The following is a 27,898-nucleotide window of genomic DNA, read 5'->3' on the forward strand; positions in this document are numbered from 1 at the left end:
TCTAGACAGTAGGGTTTGTAATCATTGGGTTCCGTTTTAACAGAAAGCAAAGGGATCACAAAACCGTCTGAGCATACAGAGAAACCCTGAGGTGAAAATGGCTTTTCCTGTAGAGTCCTCCTTAGGCTGACACAGTGTCACAAGGGGCCAGGGCCCTTCTGGGAGGGTAGCCCTTCCTCTATCCACAGAGAACCAGTTCGGGGTGCCCTGTGATGGATGCGCCGCAGCCGAAGCAGGTAGAGCAGGATGGACAGCAGGACGACCAAGAAGCAGCCAGAGAACAGATAGTGGTTGTAGACAAAGGACACACCCCGCCAGTGGCCATGGCCGGCCCGGAACACCTCCTGCCGGATGTCCCTGCAGGCATGGAGACAAGCAAACAGTGAGAAGGGTGCAGGACAGGGCCTGCTGTCCCTGCTTTCCTTAACAATGAGACAGGGACACTAGGCTCAAAGGGAGCTCCCTGCCAACACTATGCTCTTAATACTAAGATGGTGACATGTGAAGACACACCTATAAGACCCCAAAATTATAATCCAATAAATGCAAGGACCAGGGTTTTGCTGTTACAAGGAACTTAATGGAATGAACACACTCACATGGAACTATGTCTAATCAGTAACAGCTACTGCACAGAATTTCTGGAGCTGACCCAACTAAAAATATCAGATAAATATAGTTTTTAATGTGGGTCAGATGAGCTAGGTTTGTGAACTTGAATGGGGAAACCTGTATGCCTATTTGACCAACCGTGGACTGGAATTTAGTATTTTCTTTGGACATGAATTGATGAAGATAATGTCACAGTCTTAAAAGTATTAACTGAGACTTTAATGCTAAGGGCAATGACTGCTGTTTTTGACCCATTATGATAGCCGATGTCTCAGCTGTCAGTCATCACCAAGCTGAAGGAATGGACATGATGGTTCTGCCGCCAGACATTACAAGTTAGTGTGTAAATAAAGCTGTCCTCCTACATCACAAATCTGTTTGCTGCAACAGTGTCTGTCATAAATGCATTTCAATACCATTTTTTCTCTGCAATCCTAGACACTGTAATAGCCATCGAAGGGCCCAAAGCCATAAGGGTCGCCATGGAACAGACCCTTTTGCAGGGGTTAGGGAACAGCTGGGTCACAGGATGGCACCAGTGTTGTGTGCTGTGGGACAGGAGTTTGAGAGAACAGGAAGCATACGGGGAAGGAAGTGGAGAAGACCCATGTTAAGTCTGGCTGGCCTCACAGCTCTGAAAACATGTCCACAAAATACAGACACCAGGAGGCACTGTGCTTAGAGATGCATCTTTTGTGATTCTCCCAAGTTCATAGCTTACCTCAAGGGCAAAAAGCGGGTCCTGTAAAGGATGGCACCCAGCGTCCACTGCACTTCCTTATCATACACCTGCAAGGCTGTCTTCAGGTTTTTGTATGTGACAGGAAAGGAGAAGCCCGTGTGGAACACCTCAAACATCCAGGCTGATTTGAAACACTGATATCTACAAAGGCCAAGCACAGGCACGAGTCAGATAGGCATTCCTGTCAGAATGCAGCAGGCAGACTGTCTCCAGCCTGCAGCAGGCTGCTCTGAGCAGGCCACCACATATGTGCTTCTGAGTGATTTATCTAGCTCAGGTTCACCCCCAACAGAACGGTTCACCTGTCAAAACTGATTAGCCCGAAACAGTGTCATTTAATCACTACTGTGAGATACCACCCTTCACACGCCTCTGTGTCCATCATTTACTGAACAAACACTGCCAATTTCCATTCCCTTTAAACACCAGTGTCTTTATGACAAAATGCAATGGCAGGGGGATTCTTCTCAGCTCTGTTATTTCCTAGTCCTAAATGTTCATTAGAGGCTTTTTAAATTAAAGTACTTATCTAAGTATGTGATTAAAAAATAGCAATAAATAATAAGACCCAGTCACTGCACTTGAGTGACTTAAACAAAAGAGAACTTTATAAACCAAATCAGAGCAGCTTCAGTTCATCAGAGGAATATCATGAGTGTTCTGGGGAGGGATGGAGTCTGGCTGAGGGGTCAGATGCAAAGGGACAACAGCTCTTGCAACTTGAGGGTCGGCAGGACATGAGCAAACAGCTACAGAGAATTCCTTTAATGAGAGCTTGTCCAATTTGGAAGAGGCCAAGGGCAGAGAAGGATAGTGGCTAAGAAAGGTTAACCGGCAAATCAGAACTTGACTGTCCACTACTTACTTAAGCCGATGGAGGTCGGCATGAGAGGCATACAGTCCTCGGTCAAAGCGCTCCCGCAAGATCGACCACTTTGTGGCACAGTAATCCTAAAAAAAATTCACCCCAAAAAAATCATCCCTGAAAGCTATTATTAAATCATATTTTCCACTTGCAACTATTTTATCATGTTCATAATCATAACAAGCACAGGAAACACACAAGCAGAGTGAATGTCGGTACAGTCTCTAAATCCCTGGCAACGAGCAAACTCGGTACTTGTTCTGTATCCTGAAATCCTGCTAGGGAAACCCTGCCCATGCAGGATGAACTGACCCCTTCAGTTCTTCCATCATCACTGCCCCGGAATAAACTCTGGCAAAGGGAAACAGCATTTGGTCTATTCAAAATGAGTCCTTGGGTCTGGGGCAGACTTTGTACTGGGTGAGGATGGTGATTAGGAGTCACATTAACTGCTCACAGCCACTGAGCACCCTGTCCTTCAGAAGGACACAGTATCTCTCCATACCTCTCTACAGGATGACCAGGCTGGGGCTTAGAAAAATGGTGTGACAGGGAGCACGGGGGAATGTGCTTGGCCTGGGGCAAGAGTCGGGAAGAGAAAAACATCAGGAATGACATGAGAGAAGGTGCACAGTGTAAGGGACTTTGGGCTGCTTGCCATGCTGAGAGGACTCTGAGCCAGTGGGAGGGGGAGTGACAGGCTAAGGTCAGTGGGATTCAGCCTGTGAAGCTGCAGAAGTCTTCAAACAGTACAGCAAGGTGACTGCAGGAGAGCTTCAGACTCAACACCCTGGACAGTATGCAGGATGAACACCACAGTGACCAGACACAGAAGACCAATTGGACAGCTCCTGGTGAGCCAGAGGCTTGGCAAGGACAATGACAGTAAAACAGGAAGCAGGGATAGGCTTGAGAAACACTCATGAGAGAGACTATCACTGATTATGGGGGTGGGCAGGTGGAAAAAGGATAGAGAGAAGCAAAGGGGTTGGGGATGTGACTTAGTGAGACAGCATTTGCCTGGCATGTACAAGGTCCTTGGTTCTATTCCCAGCAACATAAATAAAATGTTACAAGAGCCATGCCTGGAGGAAGGGGACTGGATGGCAGGTGATGCTGTCAACTAAGATGGCACAAGAGAGAAAGAAAAAGGGAAAGCTGTGGATTTGTTTGGAATTATGAAAGGGATTAAGATTAGAGACCAAATGTCAGCAGCCAGACTACTATGGTATGGATGGGAGCATCTATAACTCTATGAACTTGAAGGGTAATGTTGGCCATTGTTGGAAGACAAGGACCATCAAGGCTGATGAGGTATAACACAGGAAACTTCTGACAAAGTAGGAAAGCAAAGGGAACAAGATCATAGGAGTTTCCTGGCTGGTATGTGGGTGGGAGCCTGCTGAAAGAGTTCTGAGATGTGGCAATCAAAAGTCAACTTAAGACTCTGGCCTGTACATTCCTGGTAACCAATGTAGTTAATAGAGCTTACATTTCCTTCTATGACGATTTCCCTCCCCACAACAGAAGAGAAAGGATATCACAATGATGCACTATAACCACCTTTCCCTCCAAATATGATGCAGGTGAGACTTTCAGGTCTCTACAGCAGGAATTTTCTTAGCACATTACCTTGGCAGCTTTAGCAAATTTAGCAGCATTGTAGTCTCCCCCCATTCGCAAGACATCCTCGGTGCAATAGTAGAATTCAGAGAAACCATAGAATTCACTATTCTGGAAGTGGATTGGGGGCTGGTAGACTCCATTGAGGGAAGTATGTGTCTCATTGGTTTTGTTCATGAAAGGCTGGAGGGTCTCTCGACACAGGTCAAAGTCTCCTGTCCCCCGAAGGTACAGGGTCTTTCCATTTTGCTGGATCTCATCTTTAAGGTCCAGAGGCAAGCAGGGGTCCAGGAACGGAGCATCGGGAGTCAGGCCAGTCTGTTTACCCAGGAGCCTATGGCACAAAGATCATTTACCATGAAATGTATGCTACACTGTGCTTTGGACAAGTGGCTGCAAGCCAGTGTCCTAACGTGGGTCCACAGAACTCTGTGTGGGAACACAGAGGGTTCCAGACCAAGTTAGGAAAGAGGTCACCCTACCCACTCGAGGAGATCCACAATCACATACACTGTTATTGCTGAGTCCAAGTAACAAGCCATGACCCAACTCATTCATTTATTGTGTGTATGCACCACAACGTGTGTGGAAATCAGAGAAAAATTTTCAGAAGTTGGTTGTCTCCTTCTACATCTGGGTCTCAAGGGTTAAACTCAAGTCATCAGGCTTGAGGGGCAAGTCCCTTTAGCTACAGAACCATGTCAGGGCCTGACCAGATACTTTCAATTCCCCTCAATACAGACAGGATGTCTGCTGAGGACCCAGCAACTGTGAGGCCCACACCCCACTCTGCCACTACTACTTGACTTTAACTGCATAGAGCTGGGTACAGAGTGAAAAGAAGTAACTGGTCCTGGAAAACCAGGTTGGCTGTTTCAGAAAAACAACACACACACACATTGCTAGAAAGCTATTGTCAGACTATGCATGGGAGATTAGAAAACTGGGGGAAAGTAAATTCTAGAAGGAGGTAGTACTTAGCAAAATGTCATTATCTTGCTTTAAACAAAGGCAAACTGACAGACAGCACAGTGATGATGCAGTGTGTGCAGGAGGACATGGATGGAATCCAGGAAGACAGTAATTCATAGCTAAAGACCACTCAATGAATATGGGAGCAAAAACACAATGTGTAAAGCTTGAGACTCAGCCAGGCATTGGTGGTGCATGCCTTTAATTAAACCCAGCACTTGGGAGGCAGAGGCAGGCAGATCTCTGTGAGTTCGAGGCCAGCCTGTAGAGAGCTAGTTCTAGGACAGGCTCCAAAGCAATACAGAGAAACACTGTCTAGAAAAACAACAACGACAAAACAAAACAAAACAAAAAGGCTTGAGACTCTTCATCCAGTTTTACCATGCCCATCATCATCACCATCAATCAACTACTAACCTAGACAACAGCAGGTATTATTATTGTTGTTGTTATTAATCAACTATTGGCCTAGATGGCAGTAAGTAGTAGCTGCTTTTGCTGCACTACTGGCTCTGAAGAGCCTTGTGAAAAGAACTGTTAGCCTTATTATAACTGAGATATACCAGGCTTGACACATCCCAAAGAGATGCCCTCTAAATAACCCCTGTACTCCCACTGTGTGTGCACATTCAAGCAATCACTAAACAGAAAACAAAACTTCTGAAAATGAAAGTGGTGTTTGTGCTGGATACCGTGAACTCATGGGTCTGACTGTTAGGAGTCGGTACTGCTGGAGTCACTCTTACTCACTGATAGTCTTTTCTATTAGGTTGTACATTCCTTAGATCAGGGCTATTCATAATGCACTTGCCTGCAATCAATAAAGGTCTTGGCCTTAAAACTATGTACTCTAAAGAAATGTATTACCACTATAAGTGGCAGTGATAGGTCTGGATTTCAAAGCTTAGTTAACAACATGCTTATGATTATGAGGAATTCTGAGCAGTTTTAAGTTTGTTACTCACACTACTGTTTTGGCTGTCCTACATCTAGCTAAGGCATGCCACTGTACTACACATTATACGAAGCCATTTTCTTTTGAATTGGTAATAAAACCCAACTAGTAAAACTGAGGAGTCAAAGAAAGTGCTGAGTAAATCTATGAAAGTAAAATTCAAATTTATATTTCTATTTAAAAAATTTAAGACTATTATAAAAATAACTATAACAAAATGTTCTAGACATTATTTTAAAACAAAAAACAATCATCATGGAACTACGCTGTTGTAATTAACATTTCTCAATTAGCTTTTAAAGTAATCAGAGAATTATTTCCTACTTATGGACATGAATTTTGGGTAACCTTATACCAAGTAGCTCCAACTTGGTCTTTATTAAGTTTTAGGTCTTCATGGCTATGTTAAGATGAAATTGGTCAGGGTTGAAGATGGTTCAGCTGTTAAGAGCACTGATTGTTCTTCCAGAAGACCTAGCAGTCACATGGCAGCTCAAAACCATCTATAACTCCAGTTTCAGGGGATCTAACGCCCTCTTCTGGGCTCACACATGATGCACAAACATTCATGTAAGCAAAAACCCATACACATAAAAATGAATAAAACTTTTGAAAGAGATTAAATTGGCCAAGGATTATACTATTACTTAGCTCTAAAATCAGCACTTCTCCTTAAAAATGTTCTATCAAAACAAACCAACCAGATGCAGGAAGAGCAAGGTGTCTTACCTGGCAGATACTGCTCTTCTGCCTCCAAACCATTTCCCTGTTCTGCGGGGCATATTTCAAATAAGTAATTGCTATATAGCTAAACACGCTTTTTTAGGACAATTTTGCTATGTACCCCTGGATAGCCTGAAACCATGTAGACCAGGCTAGCCTCAAACTCACAGAGATCCACCTACCTCTGCTTCCCAAGTGGAGGAATTAATGGTTTGCGTCACCACACCCAGCTAAACTTATTTAAACTGACAGGAGTGATGCCCTACTTTGACGTATTTTTCTACACCAGGATTTCAAATAAACTCATTTTTTTTAAGTTTCACTCATAAAAATAGTGAAAGAGGTTAAGAGTAAGGAATGATCTTTACTCAACTGATAGAGGTGGAAACCTCACTATTACTCAAGACTAATTTCTCTTGGGTGGTACTGTGGCTGATTGCAGATACCTGGGCAAGCTCAGACAATGACAGAACCCTGCTGGTGCCCCCTGAGGCTCACACCTCAGAAAGCCTCAAATAAATATTCTACAAACATTGGGTACCAGAAGACGAGGACCATAGTGAAAGAGGTTAAGTGAAAGAGATCTTGAAGTAATTTTAATAGTATTACAGTATTTTTAGCCAGGCAGTGGTGGTGCAAGCCTTTAATCCCAGCACTTGGGTGGCAGAATCAGGAGGATCTCTGTGAGTTCAAGGACATCCTGGTCTATAAAGCAAGTTCCAGGACAGCCAGGGCTGTCTTGAAAACCAAAAACAGAAACCCTGTTTTGAAAAACAAAAACAGAGAAGAAGGTATAAGCTGGATTTGATGGTAGATGCCTGAAAAGGAAGGAAGGAAGGAAGGAAGGAAGGAAGGAAGGAAGGAAGGAAGGAAGGAAGGAACGATGGATACATAACTATGGAACTGTGGGAAGGGGTGGGAGGCTGGTGGGATCTCAGTCCTTCCATCACAGTGGCACCTAATAGAAGATACTTGGCCTTAATCTAGTTTTGTTGAGGAGTGAGCTAGGCCTGCAGTTGCTTGCTGTACCTGTTTTTCTGAACCGTGCTGGCGAATAGTCTGTCTTCATATCTCTGCCGAGCAGCATTACCACCAAACCCGAGAAATGTGGCCACATAGACGCGGTACACATGCTCAGTCTGATGAACATCACACCCCAGGTTGAATTCAGCTAACAAGTTTTTAGCTACTTCCTCCTGCAGGCACAAGGACAATACATTTTAGTATTTTAAAGCAACTTTAGCTCCAGTTAAAAAAGAAGGTTCTAAAAAGAGTTACATCTAAGAACAGCAGATTCTGTCTTTCTACCTCCCAAGGATGCTCTGAACGCTTTCATAATTCAGTATGCTGATTCTAACCAGGGGAAATGCAGATGCTGTACATGGGGACATCAGGGCTTTCTGAGATCAGGTTAGTACTATATTCCCTCTTCTCTGACTATTTATGTTACCCCCTGCTGAGGAAATAGATGCAAACACAGTAAAGTCCTGATACACAAAGACATCTTTATTAGGAAGGAAGGAAGGAAGGAAGGAAGGAAGGAAGGAAGGAAAAAAGAAAGAAAGGAAGGAAGGAATTAAAAAGAATGGTGTCTGCGTATTCAACATTAAGGGAGGGTTAAGTTAATGGCAGTAGCCAATAATAGTTTATAGTGGGACACACTATGAACTGTAAATAAAAGGGATAAAAATCACACAAAAGGTAAAAGCATAATAACCACATTTTGACACTAAAACAGGAATAAAAATAATGGAAAGAACTTCACCAAAACACAAAAAATGATTTTTTCCCCCACTGGTGAAGCCAGGGGGAATGTTTATTAGTCTATTTGCCCTAAGCTTTCTTTGTGAGTACCTGGAACTTTACAATGAAGGGAGAAAGCAAGAGTGGTAGTCTCTAAAGGCATGTCTGAAATGGGAAGTAAAAAACACAGGCTCAAATACTTGAATTTTCAAAGCACTTTTCCAAGGACTTGAGAAAGGCAGCAGTAATACCTCCTGAGCACACACTCGGGAACTGTCACCCATCAACCATTCAATGACTCCATAATAGAGGAACTATTGTTTGCATTTTTCAGAAGAGAATGGTTCACAGAAGTTAGAGGGCTTGCATGAGGTCACACAGCTAGGAGGAACAGGGAGATGCTGCCTGCTAGGCTTGTTCCACTCCAAGCCTGGTACATGATCCTTACTTTGGGGAAACAATGTAGGAGCCCATACTTTGTGTGGTAATTCTGGGACGCATATAGAATGGCTCTGGGTCTTCTTTGCAAGGCCTGCTGAGGACCGCAGACCCCGGCTGACAGCACTGAAGGGATGGAGGGAAGATGGAGCAAACCAGATGTGGAAGAATAGCACCAACATCAGTGTTTCCCAGAAGAACTCAAAATTATTAAAAAACAAAAATGGTTCTCCTGATTATAACTTTAAAAACCTGAAGCTACAGTAATTTTTAAAAGTGACTGAAGAGAATATATAAACAGAAGCTCATGCATGTGATTGACATATACACCAGAGAAAAACTCTAAGTTCAGAAAACAAACCAGCTAGGCTCAAATGTACAAACGTAATGGGCTTGGATGAGGCCCGCCTCATTCTCCAGCCTCCTTCCTCCTGGGTTGAGAAGATGGAACCTCAGCAAGCAGAGTAAGGATGTGTTCAGACTCAGGAAACAAAACAAAAATGGATGGAGATATGTTAAATGAAAATGGAACCAAACAGAAGGCAATTTGTACAGATAATAACCTGCTGTGAGGAGGCAAAGCTTACAGTTTTGGGGACTTCGTACGCTATCTGAGTGGACACGCCTCCCATGTCAAGAATACCGGCTGTCCTTTTCCGGACGATGGCCTCACTGCTCTCACTACCGGGGATGTTGACTTCCACAACCGCCTCATCATCTGGAGAAAGAAGTGTCCACTCAGCAGACGCCTCGGGAGGCACAATCTGCTTTGAAGACCACCCAGTGCATCCCCCCGATGAGCTCAACAGTAGTTTAGGCAGCAGCTCTGCTTGCCCAACCCCGCACACTCGGCCATCTCACAGCACTTAACTTCTTTTCTGCCCTTGAATGTAAATTATGGTTGTAACTTCCAGCCAGAACACTAGTGGAAACATGGCACTTACCTTCTTCAATATGCTCAAACCGTCCAAGGACAAAATTAATGCCGATCCAAGCATACACACCTAGACATTGCAGAGCAAAATTAAGAAAAATCAAGCTTTAAATCTAATCAATTTTGTCTGTGCATATTTCTCATTTAATTTAACCCCTGACAGCCTGGAGATAGAATCGCCCAACATCTACTGATGTTTTATCTTCTCCAAGTGGTTTTTACAAGAACTCTCAATTTTAATACTTGTATCAGGTGTATCTATTGAAAATATAAATTCTACAGGGATTCCATGCTAACTTCCCCTAATCTTTCCTATACCTTTCTCACCCATATAGCTGCCAAATCTCAGTCTATACATGTCAACATTCCCTACAGCCAATTTTTATCCGTTTTCAATGATACCTTGACTTGTGTCATTATGCAGTGGAGGTGACAAGCTAATCAGTCTTTCAAGGCAACCTCCTCTATCCTAACCTGTTGGTCTGGTCCACAATACAAAGTACAAAGTAACAGGCTGATAATTCAAGATGTTTCCAGCTTTCAACATCACCACCATCCTTCCATAGTGCCAAATGAAAACCCATGCCATCCCACAGTGGCATCTCTTCTCACCTGCAGTTAATAGTGATCATTTCTTTTAACTGGACCGCGCTTCCTACTCAGATAACTCCCCTGCTCCCTTTCCAAGGGTTGCACTTAGAAACATTCCTAGCTAGGCAGGGGAGAGAGAGAGAGACCTTTCTCTTTCACAGTCCCAGGATATTTTTCCTGTATCTTCCTTTGGGTGCCAAAAGTGACCTCTTACAATTCTGAGGGCCATCTTTGTAAGGGGCTCATTGCTGATGAGTCCAATTCTGTACTTCCCAATGCCTTTCATAGGGACACCTGCTGGAGTGGTGAGTGACACAGGAATAGATACACACTTCTGGGTCTCTGCTTCTAGCAAACCATTTCACTGGTCAACTCAAGTGGGATAATTTCTCTGAAACAGAACTAATATTTTCTCAGTTCACCAAAGGCAAGAATTCCTCCTAGCTGGAACACTTTATCAGCCAGGCACGGAACATAGACTTCCTCTATCAGTCTGTTCAAAATACAGTCCCTAAATGTGGTAAGGACGGATGAGGTATGTTTAACAGCTTTAGGGTTATATAATAAAGACTGGCCACACAGGACTCTAATTTAACATGTAAGATGTTAACATGTATTTAACATATGTAACATGTAACATATCTCAAAGCTATGGTTGCCAGTGCACTGATTTAATACAATTCACAGTGGGGAGTGGAACCTCTGAAGGAGCAGCCTCTCTCACTGTGTAAACTGAAGGTCTGGTACCAACCTTCTTGTTTTCCTGAGATGACTTCAGCATGGGAGTCAGAAAACAGGAAGTCAAAGTGCACGGGGATGTCGGTCAAGAGGTCCTCCAGGATGGCTTTCTGCTGGCTTCAAGGCAATCCCAAAATTTACATATCAAAACCATATGCTTGATTTTTTGTTTGTTTTGAAAACAACAACAACAACAACAACAACAACAACAACAAAATTGTGGCTCTGTTATATTCTACATGAAATAGTTAATTGTAAAACTAAGGTGATTGATTGAAAAGATTGCTTATCTCAGGAATGTTCTCTCCAAATGAGCAGTATGTGAATCATGTGGTTCTTGGCTCAGTGGGTGCCAGTGTCCAGCATGCACCATCCCCAGCACTGGACATGGTGGTGTAAGCCAGAGTCTCAGCACTCAGGAGGTGGAGGGAGGTAGAAGCATTAGAAATTTAAGGTCAAACTCAGCTACATATTTAGTTTGAGGCCAGCCTGGGATATGAAACTGTTATGGGATATCTGTACAATGTGTAAAGGTGTGACTGCTGTGATTGTAATAAAAAGTTGAATGGTCAATAGTGAGGCAGGAGGTACAGGTGGAATTTCCAGGGAGAGAAAGGAAGGGGAAGGGGAAACTAGGCACACAGGAAACATGGAGAGGAGACAGGGGGTGCAAGATAGAAGAGAGGTAATACCACATGATAGAATGTAAATTAATAGAAATGGATTAATTTAAGTTATAAGAGCTAGTTCGGAACAAGCCTAAGATAAAGGCCAAGTTTTCATAATTAATAAGAAGTCTCTGTGTTATTATTTGGGAGCTGGCTGGCAGGATAAAGATTTGCTATATGAGACTTTGCCACCAACCCTGGCAAAGTTAATCTTATAATTTTTATCACAGATAAGTAGATTAAAAGCTCTTTGGTGAGGTCTGTCTATGAGAATAGCTCTGACACTAGTACAGACTCAAGAAAGGATTTTCAGTGCCATGATGATGATATCAGTGAGGAGAAGAGAGCAGTGAACCCACCCCTCCCTAGGATCACCCTTCAGGCTGTGGAAGATCACCTTTCAGGAAGAACTCTCATTCCAGCCGTGCAGAGAATGTAGAGAGGTGTCTCTTTGTGTTTTGCTCGTGGTACATGTTCTGCAGCAAAGTTCAGAAGTGGAGAAATGTAATCGCTGACTTTTTCTGGAGAGGTAGCAAACTCTGAGATGCCTGCGGAAAGGGACAGTCCACTTAGAAGGAACATGGTGGAGCTGAGAGTAAATTTCCTCAGTATGCTGAATCTGGGAGAGATTCAGGCTTCACAATGTATTCTCCTAGTTTGCTTGTTCCTCTATTTCCACAATCTGCTATGGCATGAAGGATGTTACATGCCCACTTCTTCTTTCATGGATACTGACCCAACTAGTATCTACTCTGGGTCCCACACAAGAATATATTCTTGCCCTTGAGAAATGTGCGCTCTCTCAGGCAAACTCCAATGGCTGCAACACCACCAACACCGCACAGGTCTTCAGATCACAGCACCAGTCCCCAGTACTCTCTCTCTCAACCTTCAGATCAGTTCACAGTGACTGTCTAATGCGCATAGCCACTGCTTGTCCTCACAGACTCCCCAAACATGACACGTGTTCTGCAACTGTTTCTGCTGCTTGTTCTACTTCTACTCTCCTTGTTTCTTTGGACACCACCATCTGCTGCAGGCCCATTATAACCAACTACCTTCCAGGCTCCATCGATCTCTCCATCCTCTATATCAAAGATGTTCTACACCTCTTCTAACCAACCCAGACAAACTCATTTAGAGATACATAGGTACTCATACTGTTGCCTACTTTTTGTCTCCTCCCAAGTCCCTTCTTCTCACCTCAAAGCACTGAACTAACACTTCTGCAATGTAATCTACTATGGCCTTCAGACCTCTGAGTCTCCAGCAGAAAGAGCCTTTACCCAATCAACTTATGCATGTCTATTCAGCTCCTTCTTCCACAGAAGTATTACTTAGCAGAACTCCAGTGGAGACTAATTTTCCTTACTGTGTCCCTGCTGCCATCTACCTATTCATTCATCACACGAAACTGCTTACTTACCTGTCTCATCATGACTGGTCAAGAGCACATGCTATGTCTTGTTCAGTTAATAGCCCACCTAATAGTGCCTGGCAAGTGGAGGTGCCCAGGAATATCTGTTCAATGCTTATTATTAAAAGTGAGTGGGAGCTAGAGATGGCTCAACAGTTAGATAGAGGGACCCCAGGCTTGTTTCCCAGTCCCCACATGATGGCTCACAACCATCTATAACACCAGATCCAGGGGCTCCAATGCCCTTTCTGGCCTCCCTAAGTACTTGCATATATGTAGTAAACATACATACACTCAGGCACACGCACATTATAAATACATCATTAAAAAGTAAATGAGTATGTACAGCTGCCATTGAACCTACAATATTGAAACAATGGGGACCTGAGAAGTTCCACAATTTCTTACTTCACACATTAGAGAACTGTAGACTCAGAAAGATGGTATGTGAAAGGAATCAACAGAAAATGGACTAAAAGGCAAGGCTTCTGGCTCTGCACACAGAGCTATTTCAGTGGAAAACCAAATCCCAAACTAAGCACAATCTATTTTTAAAATGCTTAGAGCCTTGCTTATATTACTACGGGGAGACTCGGAGTGAAGACAGCATTGCTATAAAAGGGCACACTGATGTCGACCTGGGCAAGGACCATGCTAAGCCAGACTGAACCAAGCTAGCACACACTTCAGTGAGGCAGCGTCTCCCAGCTGATCCACACACTTCAGTGAGGCAGAACCATGCTGAGCCTGCTGTGATTGAGATCCATGCATACACCTCCATGAGGACATGAGTTTCATCCCTGGAAGCTGTCGTGTAAGGCTTGGTGAAAGGCAAAGTGTTTTACTGAGCTTTAGTTCTGAGTCTCCTGGTAAATTTTTATGTGAGGAAAATTATGCTAATCCTGGAGACATTTCTCTATTAAGCATACATATCATTTTAAGGGACAGAACAATGGAAAATTAAAAGTTACTACTTAAATACTAAAATCTTTTTTTTATGGAACCCCATGAGTGTTATTTATATTCTCAGATGGTAGGTAATGAGCTGTACAAGTTATTACTTATCAGTGTTCTATTTTAAACTTTGAACATCATGTTACACTTATCTGTATCTATGGGACATAGATCATTGAGCACAATGTGAAACGAGAAAAGGGAGAAACTAGCATATCCATCTCTTTGAACACTTACATTTCCTGTGTCTCCCTACATTTAAAAAGTTAAATTCACTGCACAGCTGTGCTTAATACTTAGTGCGCATGCACTAGTGGGAGATAAAAGCCTACTCTTTTAAAACAGATCTTATTAAGTTCTGGGCATGGAACAGTTCATTTGAAGACTGCACCAATCTTGGACAAGGTGGAGATCCTGACAAGGGTGGAGACGGCTGCTTAAATCATTTAGTAAGGAAGCCAAATCTCAATTTCACACTTCACTATCTTTAAAAACTGGCTGTATTTACAGTATTTACAGTCACTCTTTTTAAGTCCTAAGGTTAACCTTATAAATAGTCTAGAACATAAGAAATACATCTAGGCAAGTGAACCCTGGTGACCTGAGGCAGAAGGACTGGAAGCTGAAGGTCAGCCTGAGCATCTTAGTAAAATAATGTCTTAAAAAGAAAGAGTGGTGGGTATACAGCTTGGTGATAGAGCACTTGTCTAACATATGTGACTCCTAGGGTCAATACTACAACCGTAAAAGAAAAGAGAAAGGGAAAGAGGGAAGCCAGGGAAAAGAGAAAGAGGGTAGGGAAGGAAGACAGGTATCTGGGTAGTAATTTGTTAAAAGTCACTAATACATACCAATATTTAAACAAATAATATGCTAATATTTAAAGTTCAGATTGTCAAGAGTTATCAAAAATGTCTATCCTTAAGGAAGAGCTACCAGATAGGAAAAACAAACCATCTATAACAATGTCAACCAGCATGTGAGCAGACACCATGGGGCTACTGTGATGATGGCCACAGGTGATGAAAAAGACACAGGTTGTGGAGGTTTGATCAAGATGTTGGTCACATACACAAAACAGACAGAAAAGGAAATGGAAGGGAAGCAAAGGCAGCCGTTAGGCCCTGTCTTGAACTCAGAAGCAGGCTAGACGGTGTGGTGTGAGGTTGAGGAAGTGAGTGGTATTATAGGATACTGGAGCCCAGAACCTGGTCCCAGTCTCAGCCATACTTATCCCGTACCGGGTTTAATTTTCATCACCACCGGCTTTCGGTTTTTGTCCCTCATCTGTCTGATGTCCAGCAGATCATGAGGATTGCCATTGTGCCGAGGCCAGCAATAGACAAATATCCGAGACCCACTACTGCCACAGTCCACCACGATGCCATAGTTCACGTTAGGGTTGTTGGTGTCTGTAGCCTCAACGTCCGTGACTCGGGCCAAGTACCTTGTTAGAAATACACAAGTGTTGTCACTTAAACAGAGCATCACCACGTTCTATCAGAGAAGGCACACTACAGAAGCACATCAGTGACCTCCATGTTATATAATGATATAATGGAAGCATGTATTCATTCCACAGAATACTTTGCTAGACTTTGCTTTATTGTACAAAGTACAGCGTGAGGTGTCCTGTCCCTGACAGTGCTCCGTTCTTGTTACCACCTCACTCTTCCTCCAGGCCTCAGCCCTCATGTTACAAAGCCAGGGACTCGTTCCAAGTTGCTGGATCCTAAGGATGGCTTCAAAGTCCTTGTCTTTACCTCCTGGGGCCTCTGAGCCTCCCACATGCCCTCTATAGCCAGAAGAAGACCAGGCAAGGGCTGCCCACAGGGACCCGCTAATTCAGGTCCCTGCTCACCTCTCCTTAACACAGCTACAGGCTCCAGAGAGAAAACTGTTAAAGTGCAAGCATCAACTCAGAACCCAGCTTACAACAGACAGAAGGAGCTCCTGACTATGTGACTACCCCAGGGCCTTCCCTGCGGCCAGCTGCCAGGCACTTCCATGCAGTCTAAGTTATTAGCAGGTAGCCAGCACAGGGTCCAATTCCTACAGCCACAGGCTCCTTATATGCCAATCCATCCACAACACAATGGTGCCAGAGCTGACTGTCCCTGTCACTCTGATGTCGGTTTGTTGAACGTCTAACCACTAATGCAGCACTAACCCTGGGAGGCAGTCAGATCAGGAGGAAAAGAGACCTCAGAGCTACCCCGCCCCTTCCCACCATGTGAGCTGGGACACGGCCTTCAGCAGATACACACTTTACTGTCACCTAGCTCCTGGACTTCTGCGGCTTATAAGCTGCGCCATGTTCTGTTATGGCTATTGGAACACAGTCAGCCAGAAGGTATGAATTTCTTCTAGAACAAGTCTGTATCGCTTACCTTTGGAATTTCTTGTCCCTCGACAGCCACCCATACTTGCTGCGTATTATGACAACAGAAAAGTATAAGAGGGAGACAGCTGCGGCCAGGATGCTAATGACGATGATCTGGCGCAAACTGGTATTCAGAATTCGAGGACAGCCCACTGGAGAGATGCTAAAGTGCCAAGAAGCAGGAAAGAGACAGGAAATGCCAATCCTGAAATTGAAAAGAAGCAGATTTTAAAGCCGCACGCTTGGATGAGACCTGGCCTCACTTGAACATGTGTTCAGCACAAGCTCTCCCTGCTTCCTGTCTGCTGGTGCCTGCACTTACCATGCTCCAGGTTGCTGTTTGGTTATGGAGCAGGTTATTACAAAATAACATAATGAAAACGACACCCTGCTGGGTAAGGCATTCCGGCACATCCCCCTTTTCTTGGGAGTATTACAAAAATATCCTACCTTTTTCCAAAAAGAAATCCCAGTTCGTAAGTTTAGCCAGATGAACACATAAATCTACAATGAAATCCAGGGTAAGGATGAGGGCACTGAGGGGAGACTGAGGGTACAGAAACTGCACACTGCAAGCTACCCCATAAACGCCAACAGCCTAATGAAGGAAACACTGTGCATTAATGAGTCAGCTGCTTAGGAGAGGCAAGATTTTCTTAACAAGTAATTCTGAAGTAAATCTCTCCCCAATGGTCCAGTAATGGGATCTTTCAACAGTATCACCATAATGAAGTCAATAAGGGAACTCTGATTTTAGAAAGAGTCTTCTGAGACATCTTTTATAAACAGGAAAGGTTTGAATTACGGTCTGAAAAAGAGGCAAACTGGATAGCCATCAGCAGGGATCACCTTTAGGGTAAATTTCATTATTTCATACTTTCCATCTTTGTTTTAAAGAGTACTCATGGACTAAAACCCCTCACTGAAGGAGATACACTGCCAAACCACTGGAAACTCAGTTTCCCTTCATAAGACTTGTGAAGACACTCTGTCTCCCTCTTCTGTACCTCAGAGGCTCTAGACAGCTATCCTGTGCTAATAATAGAACATTCCAAGATGCCACTGTGCAGGCTTAGACTGCAGAGCTCACTTGGCTACTTCTTTCTGTGACAAGTGTCCCACTCGGCTCTGTAGCAGCAATGGTTTAAGGCTAGTATAACACAAGTTCAAACACTTCTCATGTGTGATTTAGATTTTGTTTTCTCTTAAGACCCATTTCTTCACCATCAAAACCTCACGGTTTACAGGCTATTGACCAAGCCCACCACTCACCTCCCCATACTGGAAGGCTGAGGACCAGGCAATGTTGTGGGAGTCAGCTCTTGTCATCCACAAGGACAATATCGGAGCTAGGGTCTTCATGGAGCCAGGGCCCCCCTGTTTCAGGGAGAGAAAAATTAAGAACAATGCAACCAAATAAAATGTCTATGGTGCTACCAAGTACACACTTAAACTCCAGCCATACATCATCTGACTGTGATATGTAGAGACTACTGGGTTAGAGCAGCATGCTTGTACATCAATTCCACACTGCTAGAGACATAGGTCTCAATCAAGAGATGCTAAGAGCCTGGAGCAAGCTATTACTCCAAACATCCTTGTAATCCCAGAATTTCAGGGCATGAAATAATTGTAGGACTGAGATGTTAAAAAGGATTTAGAGAGATGGGGAATAAGTAGACAACTCAACTAACTCAACTGGAAGCATGTATTCATTCCACAGAATACTTTGCTAGACTTTGCTTTATTGTACAAAGTACAGCGTGAGGTGTCCTGTCCCTGACAGTGCTCCGTTCTTGTTACCACCTCACTCTTCCTCCAGGCCTCAGCCCTCATGTTACAAAGCCAGGGACTCGTTCCAAGTTGCTGGATCCTAAGGATGGCTTCAAAGTCCTTGTCTTTACCTCCTGGGGCCTCTGAGCCTCCCACATCCTAGTCAGCTTCTCAGCTCTGGGATCCTGTTGGAGATCCTTGGCTCTGTACCAAAGCTGTCTGTTCTTGGTCCCCCAAAGTTCTGTCTAGACTCCATTCTCTCCTAACTGAATCACTCCTGCTCTGACTCCTTTCCCTCTTAATCTAATGCCTCTGGCTCAGCCTCATAACCGGAACACTTATCAGATAACTTATTCCTTCCATCCAACTCCTCTTCTGAGTCCTGTACACATTTACATTCAATCGCCATGATCTCTGTCTGGATGCTGCACAGACCATGACCCACACTTCTAAAAGCGCACTGTGTCATCCCGGCCCCTCCTCTCTCTGCCCTGATTCTCACTCCAGGCTCCTTGCATTCCCAGTATCACCGTCATCCCCAAACAACTTCCTAGAATCCTTCCCTGAACTCCTGCTTACCTAACACCTGTCCCTTTCACTTATCATGGTTCTAGGCTAGGCTTCCTCCTCTTATCTGCACTACCTTCTCCCTCAAGTTTCTAGCCAGGACTCCAGTGCTTCCTGACACCGTGGGCAGATTCTTTGTCTGAGGCAGACACACTCAGAGACCAGGTCAGGACTCCAAATCTTCCAGGGGCTCCAAGCTCTTCAAACAAATGCTGAAGCCTTTCCTATGACTCCAGCCCTACAGTCTCTGGTCAGATGCTCTGCTCTGACATCATCTGCTCTCCCCTTTGCTCTGACATCATCTGCTCTCCCCTCTGCTCTGACCTCATCTGCTCTCCCCTCTGCTCTGACATCATCTGCTCTCCTCTCTGCTCTGACCTCATCATCTGCTCTCCCCTCTGCTCTGACCTCATCATCTGCTCTCCCCTCTGCTCTGACCTCATCATCTGCTCTCCCCTCTGCTCTGACCTCATCTGCTCTCCCCTCTGCTCTGACCTCATCATCTGCTCTCCCCTCTGCTCTGACCTCATCATCTGCTCTCCCCTCTGCTCTGACCTCATCATCTGCTCTCCTCTCTGCTCTGACCTCATCATCTGCTCTCCCCTCTGCTCTGACATCATCTGCTCTCCTCTCTGCTCTGACCTCATCTGCTCTCTCCTCTGCTCTGACCTCATCATCTGCTCTCCCCTCTGCTCTGACCTCATCATCTGCTCTCTCCTCTGCTCTGACCTCATCATCTGCTCTCCCCTCTGCTCTGACCTCATCATCTGCTCTCCCCTCTGCTCTGACCTCATCTGCTCTCCCCTCTGCTCTGACCTCATCTGCTCTCCTCTCTGCTCTGACCTCATCATCTGCTCTCCCCTCTGCTCTGACCTCATCATCTGCTCTCCCCTCTGCTCTGACCTCATCATCTGCTCTCCCCTCTGCTCTGACCTCATCATCTGCTCTCCCCTCTGCTCTGACATCATCTGCTCTCCCCTCTGCTCTGACCTCATCACCTGCTCTCCCCTCTGCTCTGACCTCATCATCTGCTCTCTCCTCTGCTCTGACCTCATCATCTGCTCTCCCCTCTGCTCTGACCTCATCATCTGCTCTCCCCTCTGCTCTGACATCATCTGCTCTCCCCTCTGCTCTGACCTCATCATCTGCTCTCCCCTCTGCTCTGACCTCATCATCTGCTCTCCCCTCTGCTCTGACCTCATCATCTGCTCTCCCCTCTGCTCTGACATCATCTGCTCTCCTCTCTGCTCTGACCTCATCATCTGCTCTCCCCTCTGCTCTGACCTCATCATCTGCTCTCCCCTCTGCTCTGACCTCATCATCTGCTCTCCTCTCTTTTTCCAAGCATTCCAGCTGCATTGGCAGACCACACCAACTTCTAGCAGTCACTCACCCTGGCCTGTGGCCTCCCTGCCCTCTGCTTTGGAGCATTCCTTACAGCCTAACACCTGACCGACCTCAGATCTTTACTCAATGTCACCTTCTCAGGGATCAGTAAATAAACACATTACTTTCCACCCAGTTCTCATCCTTGGTTTTTCTCCATTAACATTTATGTTTTTGGTGTTTTTGTTTGTCTTTTTGAGATGGGGGTCTCTCTATACAGCCCTGGTCATCTTGGAACTCACTTTGTAGATCCTGAGTGCTGGTATTAACAGCATGTACCACCACACTTGGCATACGTAGCATTTACTTCTTTGCTAAGTACCCACAAGAGTGCTCACTGTGCTCAGACTGTGCTCCAAGTGCTCATGTATTACAAGCAGTTTTCCTGTCCTGGTCACAGAGACACTGTATTAGATATAAAGCTGTTGGCCTGTTATTAGCATTCCTTATTGCCTAGCTCTGTCTTAAATATTAACCCATTTCTATCAATCTAAGTGTTTCCATATGGTCTTATCTTACTGGAGAGAGGGTCTGAACCTCTTCCCTCAAGTCTCTACATCTTGAATCTCCTCTACAACATCTCCCAGAATCATCCTTGTCTCCTAGTCCTGCTTATCTTGCCTTCCTATTGGCCAACAGCACTTTATTCATTAACCAATAAGAGAAACATATTTACAGAATGACATCTCCCATCATTCATGGTTATTCAGTCTCCCAACACCCCCTCAGGTAGGGAATGCTACAGTGATGTTTTACAGATGGGGCAGAGGTGAAACTGGGATTCAAGTGTGTGAATCACACTGCTGCCCTGTCCCCTGATTCCTTCTCTAGAATGCATGCCACATGGGACCCTTAGCTTAGCTGACTGCTGCATTCAAGTCTCCAAGCTCTGGGAAAGGTCCTGACAAGGTGGCAAGGGTCAGAGTTCTGGGAAGAAAAAGGCTAAAAAACCTCTACATTAGATTTATCTTTTCAAATCAAAGAGAAACCACCATCCCCCCATGTTTCTTTCTTACTGAGGGAAAAAGCCCTAACTCCTCCGATGTGGAAGGGGCCCCCCCAAAATCTGTGTGGCTCATAAAGCAACAGCCTGCCATGTGCAGTTACTGAAGGGAACTAAATGAAACATTTCACCCAGACATGGTGGCACCGGCCGGTAACTCTGGCTACTTGGGAGACTGAGACAGGAGGGCTGCAAGTGCACCAGTGAACTCAAGAGCAGCCTGGGGAAGTTAGAAAGACCTGTTTCAGATAAAAAGTAAAAAGTAGGCTGAGGACACAGCACAGTTGTAGTGTTTGCCTAGCATGGGTGAAGCCCTGGGTTTATGCTCACTAAAACAGATAATAATGGTAATAACACTAAACATAAAAACACAAATATAAAATGTTTGAGATCTTCATCTCACTAGCCTCATTCCAAGTACTCAACAGGCACACATGGCCTCTATATGGTCTGGGGAGGCATTGAACATAGACATCACAGCAGAAAGCTCTTCAGAAAGCATCACGAACCCTACAGATCCCTACACCAAATGCAAACTGTGGATTCCTCAGCATCAGTAGAATGCCCCTCTTTGAGGTCTCTGGGTTGGGATTCCTCACTCCTAGGGCACAAAGAGAGCATGAGACTCTCTAAGGGCCTCTCTAACACAGCAGGGGGCTCTGGGATTACACTTGTGCTGAACAAGACCATCCCAGACAAGGACCAGCATCTGTTACACAACTAGTGGCTAGAAGTGATAACTATAAAGAAACACACACACACACCATATGCACTGTGCAAATAAATGTAATTAAAAATATTTTTAAAATTCATATAAGAGTAAAAAGTATTTCAATGTATAAAATTAGTCTTAATGCATTTTTATGAAATAAATCTTTTAAAGCATTTTTAATATAGTGAGAAATTCAATGCCCTAAATACTTAAATATTTTCTCCATTAACATTTATGTTTTTGGTGTTTTTGTTTGTCTTTTTGAGATGGGGTCTCAAAATATCCATTAAATCCATTAATATCCATTAAAAGGAATGGTAATAATATAAGCAAATATTGACATAATCTTAAAAGAATTAAGGCATTTCTCCAAATGAAAGCAACATCTCAAACCACAAAGGAGGGAAAATAAAATTTTAACCCTTCCATATGTTAAAACAACAACAGCAAACCCTTCTCAAACACTCATAGCTTGGGAAGATAACTTGTCCAACTTGAAACAAGAGGTAACATTTTTGAGGCTGGAGAGATGGCTCTGTGGTTAAAAGCATTGGTTGATCTTCCAGAGGACCCAGATTCAGTTCCAAGTACCCACATGGAAGTAAGTGCCTCTAATTCCAGCTCCAGGGGTCTGATGCCCAGAGTTCTGAAGGCCGGAGTCTCCAAAGGCACCTACATTCATGCACACATATCTACATGCAGACACATACACCTACACATAACTAAAAGTAAATCTTTTTTTATATAAAAAGGCAACCATTCTTTACTTATAAAACATTCACATGAAGTAATAAAAGAAGCGCACTAACACAAAAACAAGCAAGGGTACTTGAAGTTAAAATGAGAAATGATGCAACCTTAGGGGTGTTCAGACAGACAGAAGGAAAAAAAGACCTGACAACTATAAGATTTGTTGAAGTTTTAAGGGTAAGGAGTTGGAGTCTTAAAGTACAGTTGGCTAGAATCTGAGCAGGTATTAACCTAGGGGTATTTGTGTGACATATATAGACAGGTTCAATGTCTATAGATATGTCTGTATGTCTAGAAACTTACCCTTGGGAAATATGGTAAATTTGACTGAAACATGGCAAGAGCACCATCATATAAATGAGAACATTTTACCACACAGAGAAAACACATGAAAAACAAAATGTTAACAGTGCTGCTTATTTCTGAGTGGCAATAAGATACTTGACCATCTGTACATCCGCCCCCCACCCCAGGCTTGCCTACATTTTCAAGGTGCATATATTAATTTAATCAACAGAACAAACTATGGAATTACTTTTGACAAGCTAGCTGTGACTGATGCTTTTCCTCTTTTGAAAATACGAAAAAAGATTACTTTAAAAACCCAAGACAAGGGCTGGAGAGATGGTTGAACAGCTAAGAGCACTAGTTCCCCTTGCAGAGGACCTGGGTTCTAGTTCTAGCACCCACATGGTTTCTCACAACCATCTGTAACTCCAGTTCCAGAGGATCCAATGCTTTTGATTTCTGACTTCTGTTGGCATCAGGCATGCATGTAGTGTAGACATGGATGCAGGGAAAACATTCATCGACATAAAAGAAAATAAATAAAACAAACAAACCTCAAGACATAGGAACTTCAATTCAAGCACAAAAGAATCAATGTCCGTGTGCTACAACTGAGCTAAGAACCAAGAAGCAAACAAAAGAAAATAACTAAAGCTTCTGTTAAACATAAACTCGTCATGGGAGAAGAAAAGCCATTAATGGCTGGGCACTACGAACATGACCATAAGCACTAACAAACCAAATTCCAAACAATACTAATTATCCAAGAAATGATGAAGAAGGCAACTAACAGCAATGTTAAAATCTATGGACTTTTGGCTATGAGAGTTCAGAGCCCAGGAGGTTGGTGTCAATAGGAGGTGGAGGCGGAGAAGAATTTGGGTGGAGTGAAGAATGGAGAATACATTTTACAGATGCACCTTGCCAAGGATCTCAGCATACTTAGCAAACTTCATGACATCTGGCATTTGCCTTGAACTTTAATTTTTAAAAAGATTTATGTTATTTTTCATGTGTATGCCTGTGTGCACACGTGTGGGGTACGCATGCCTGAGGCAGTCAGAAGAGGGCATCAAATCCCTTGAAGCTGGAGTGGCTATGAGCCACCTGATGTGGGTGCTGGGAACTAAGAAGTCTCTGGAAGAACAGCAAGCACCCCTAATCACTGAGTGACTGAACCTCTTCATCCCTGGGACTTTCCATTTTAAGGTATGAGAGGATTTTGACCAAAAGGACAGCTGTAAATTACTTCCTACTTTCACTAGGACACATGTGAGGCTGACTGTTGCCAAGAAGTCACACCCTGTAACCTGCTCTTCAAATGTAAATTCCAATCGCCACATCTGTACCTAGGAATCTTGGCACCAGAGCTCAGGCAAACACCTAGTGATGCTGCCATGTTTCAAACAAGTTCTAAATTGCACCAGGCCTATCTAACCAGAGAGAGCAAGAACCTTTGTGATTTTAGCTTCAGGGTCCTTCTAGCAGAACATCACTAAGGGAATAAAGCCTGCGGTGGTTTGAATAAGGATGGCTCCCATGAGCTTCTTATATTTGAATGCTCAGTCATTAGGGAGTGGTCCTATTCGAGAAGAATTAGTAGATGTAGCCTTACTGGAGTAGTGTGTTACTGAGGGCGGCTTTGAGGTTTCGAAAGCCCAAGCCAGGCCCAGAACCTCTTTCTCTACTTGTGGATCAGGCTATAACTCTCAGCCCTAGCTCCAGTGTCTTGAGTGCTGCCATGATGTGTCTCCAACTAAATGTTGTCTTTTGTAAGAATTGCTTTGGTCATGGTGTCTCTTCACAGCAACAGAACAGTGGCTAAGACAAAGCCCATCTGGTCCATGAGGCAATTTCTTGGTTAAGTCTCTCCCATTATGTTATGGAACAGTGTCAGATCCCCTGGAACTGGAGTTACACAGTCAGATGTGAGATGCCATATGGGGGCAGAGAATTGAATCTTGGTTCTCTGGAAAAGCAACTAGTGCTCTTAGCTCTTAACCATTGAGCCTTCTCTTCAGCCCCATCTCTCCCATTATGGAAAAAAAAAAAAAAAAAAAAAAAGATACATATCAGCCTCGAAGCTTATTTGGAGAAAACACAGACACAGTAAGCAAGCGTTATGGGACTTGGGTTAGTCGAACTCTCAGTCCCTGTAATAAGCACCGGGGAGAAAGCCTTTTACAGTGGCAGATCTCGTCTTTAGCTCATGGTTTCAGAAGTCATACCAGAGCAGCACACACCTCGGAAGCCAGGAAGCAGAAAGAGAATTCTGCTGAGCTAGCCCCAACTGGCTTTCTCCTTTCCTCTTTTGACCCCTAGCCTATTGGATAGTACCTCATATTCGGGGTGAGCTAACACACTCTGTCAATCCTGAATGTTCACCCCACAGACATGGCTGAAAGAGGCATGCCTTACGAATTTCTCAATCCAACCAAGTTAACAATCAACAGTAGTCACAATGCACTTGAATACAACCAATCAAATACAGGTTAGGGTCTATAAGAGTCCAACTTCTGAGCCATAAAACTTGAGATTGAGATAGATAGCATGTGCTACAAAACAGAATCATTTAACATCAAAGGATGAAAGGAGAGCATTGAACAACAGCAAACACTGGAAGAGCTTGTAAGAAATGCCCGACTGCCAGGGCTCTTGGTGGCGAAGGCTGCTGCACAGCAGTGACTCAGCTACTGGTGAAAGGCATAATAAAACAACCTGAAGATGTACAGAGCTGCCCGCACGCTCCCTAGTTCTTCTATATTCCATCAAATGGTCACTTTTATGTAGCAAGTCCTGGTCAATCTTTTCCTACCCCTATGACTCATGTACTACGCTGGTCATCACTTTGAATGGCCTTTTTCAGACCACACTTTCCCTGCACCAGTTCTTCGGTCTCCCCCAGAATGATTTCCCTCCAGTCCCAGGTATATATATCCCTGAAACTCAGTTAAGCCAGGTATGGGTGAAATATGTCAACTTCTGAATTCTCCAGGTGTAAGAGAATTATCACCGCTAATAGCCTTACTTGGAGTCTCACTTCTGTACCAACATTCCATCATTCATAACTCCTGTATGTTCGTATGTGTGTGTGTGCATGTGCGCATGTGTAGGCCAAATCAACATCAAGCATCTTTCTCTTTCACTCTCCATTTTAATTTCTGAAACAAGGTCTCTCACTGAACCTGGAGCTCATCAGCTGAAGCCCAATGAGCTCCAAGCATCCCCGTTTCCCATCCTTCCCCAGTGCTGGCTGGGATCTGAACTTGGTCCGCATACTTTCACAGAAAACACCTTACCAACTCTGCCACCTCTCCAGCCCCAGGATCCTGTCAGTTCTTCACGGGGCACCCACACATCTAGGGTGACCACAAACAACATTACTTCAAGACAGACCTCGTGGTAAGCCAGCCGCTATGTCTTCACTGTAAACACTCCTTATGAAACACTCCCTTCAAAGTACGACCAAAGAAAAACCTGAAAGCCTGCAGATCAATACCAGTTTCTCTGTTTAGCACCTGAAATCCTCAGTCCATCAACTGTTCCAATACTATATCAGCAACCTGTTCTTGCCTCAATAATATATCTCTTCGCTCTGGCAAGGTAGGCCTATTCCACACAAGCTCTTCTAATACCGGCCTCTAGCTTTTAATGATGCTACTCCCTCCTCACACCCTGCTTGCACTATTACAGGTCTTTCGAGGCCAATGGGCATTATTTTCTAATATCTAGATTTAGCTTGTTACACTTCCTAATGTCTTCCCACAGTCCAAATCTCACGATTCATGTATAGCCTATTTTATATAAATATGTTGAACAAATACATAGAGAAGACAGATCCTTAGATCAATTCCCATGTTTGTTCTCTTTTCAAAGTCTCAGATCACACATTTCCTGATAGGTATAAAAGAATGTAAGCTATGAATTCAATGAGCAATAAAAACAGGTAGGAGGACAGGCTGGCAAGACAGCTCAGCAGGTAAAATCACTGTCCAAGCCTAACTATTTGAGTTCATTTCCTAGAACCTCTACAAAGTTGCCCTCTAAATTCTAGACACGGGGTGAGAAATGTACGCGCGCGCGCGCGCGCGCACACACACACACACACACACACACTCCACTCACACACATATAAATTTCAAAACAGGTGGTAAAGCAACACTAAGATACGCAAACAAAACAAACTACTCATATAAATGAGCATAGTTCTGCAACTAAGCCAAACAATTAGCAAACCAAATACAAAGACAACGCAATCATAACACAATACAAACGAAAATATAATACAATACAGGGCCCTCCAATTTTCTCTCACATTAAATACTGCAACCTAACGTTAACTGGGTGTCTAATTTAGGATTACTGACCTCTAATTTAGGATTGTTGCTGACCACTAGTTTACTGTGTAGCATCTCTTGTTTTTTTTTAGTGGCATATGGTCTCTGCACCTGTGTTTACCTAGCTGGAGTCTGAGGCACCCTGCAGGTTCTGGAATTATATTCCTGAAAGGGAAGACTTGTCCCTTTAAAAAGAGTCCACGCATGACTCAAGTTGAGACACACAACCGTGCAACACCACTCTATCTCCCTATCAGCTCCATTTTTTTTTTCCCATGGGAAAACCTAACAGGAAACTTCCCCAAAGCGCAGAGCAAAGCAAATACATGATGCTACCAATCGTCAGTGTCAGATTTCGGGCGGCAGGCAGGGGCCGTTTGGCCCCGGGAGCCACAGCCCTCTTCCCTCAGCCCACGATCGCCAGTGGGTCCGAGAGCTCCGGAGACGCGGCACGGTATCCAGGGGACAAGCACCTGTCACGGGGCTGCCGCGGGGCGCCCGGATGTGGCAGCGCGGACGGCAAGACAGGGCCGTGGCCTCCCGTTGCCCTGGATACACGAGACCCCGGCCTCACCTGCTGGGCGGGCCGCGGCTCCGGGGGGGCGGGTGGCCACGAGCGCACCGCATCCCGGCCACCAGCTTCCTGGAGATTCCGCTCCTTTCCGGGAGGCACGCTGCGCGCGCCCGCCAACGTCACGTCACAGCCCGCGCCGGCGCGCACACG

At 44.3% G+C, this 27,898-nt stretch overlaps 1 protein-coding gene across 2 annotated transcripts; it reads right to left on the reverse strand.

Annotated features, from left to right (window-relative positions):
* Positions 1-27,898, reverse strand: Entpd4 (ectonucleoside triphosphate diphosphohydrolase 4). Of its 2 annotated transcripts, none has more exons than XM_051195450.1 (13): positions 27,749-27,898; positions 17,631-17,735; positions 16,366-16,563; positions 15,217-15,422; positions 12,002-12,152; positions 10,950-11,053; positions 9,618-9,677; positions 9,261-9,391; positions 7,522-7,688; positions 3,852-4,176; positions 2,220-2,305; positions 1,334-1,495; positions 1-357 (listed from the first exon to the last, which is right to left on the reverse strand). In XM_051195450.1, exons 2-13 carry the CDS (start codon positions 17,636-17,638, stop codon positions 138-140), a joined length of 1,818 nt encoding a protein of 605 aa, XP_051051407.1. In that variant the 5' UTR covers positions 17,639-17,735; positions 27,749-27,898; the 3' UTR covers positions 1-137. The 2 variants fall into 2 exon arrangements, with proteins under 2 accessions (XP_051051407.1, XP_051051406.1); XM_051195449.1 differs by having other exon boundaries at positions 9,237-9,391.

The sequence above is a fragment of the Phodopus roborovskii genome, unplaced genomic scaffold (assembly GCF_943737965.1).
Source record: "Phodopus roborovskii unplaced genomic scaffold, PHOROB, whole genome shotgun sequence".
NCBI classification, from domain to species: Eukaryota; Metazoa; Chordata; class Mammalia; order Rodentia; family Cricetidae; genus Phodopus; species Phodopus roborovskii.

Excerpts from the sequence above, each read along its gene's own strand:
- Entpd4 (XM_051195449.1), bottom strand. Across the intron at positions 9,392-9,617 it reads GTTTGAGCATATTGAAGAAG|ATGATGAGGCGGTTGTGGAA; the intron begins GTAAGTGCCATG and ends TTCTTTCTCCAG. Across the intron at positions 1,496-2,219 it reads GCCGACCTCCATCGGCTTAA|ATATCAGTGTTTCAAATCAG; the intron begins GTAAGTAGTGGA and ends TGGCCTTTGTAG.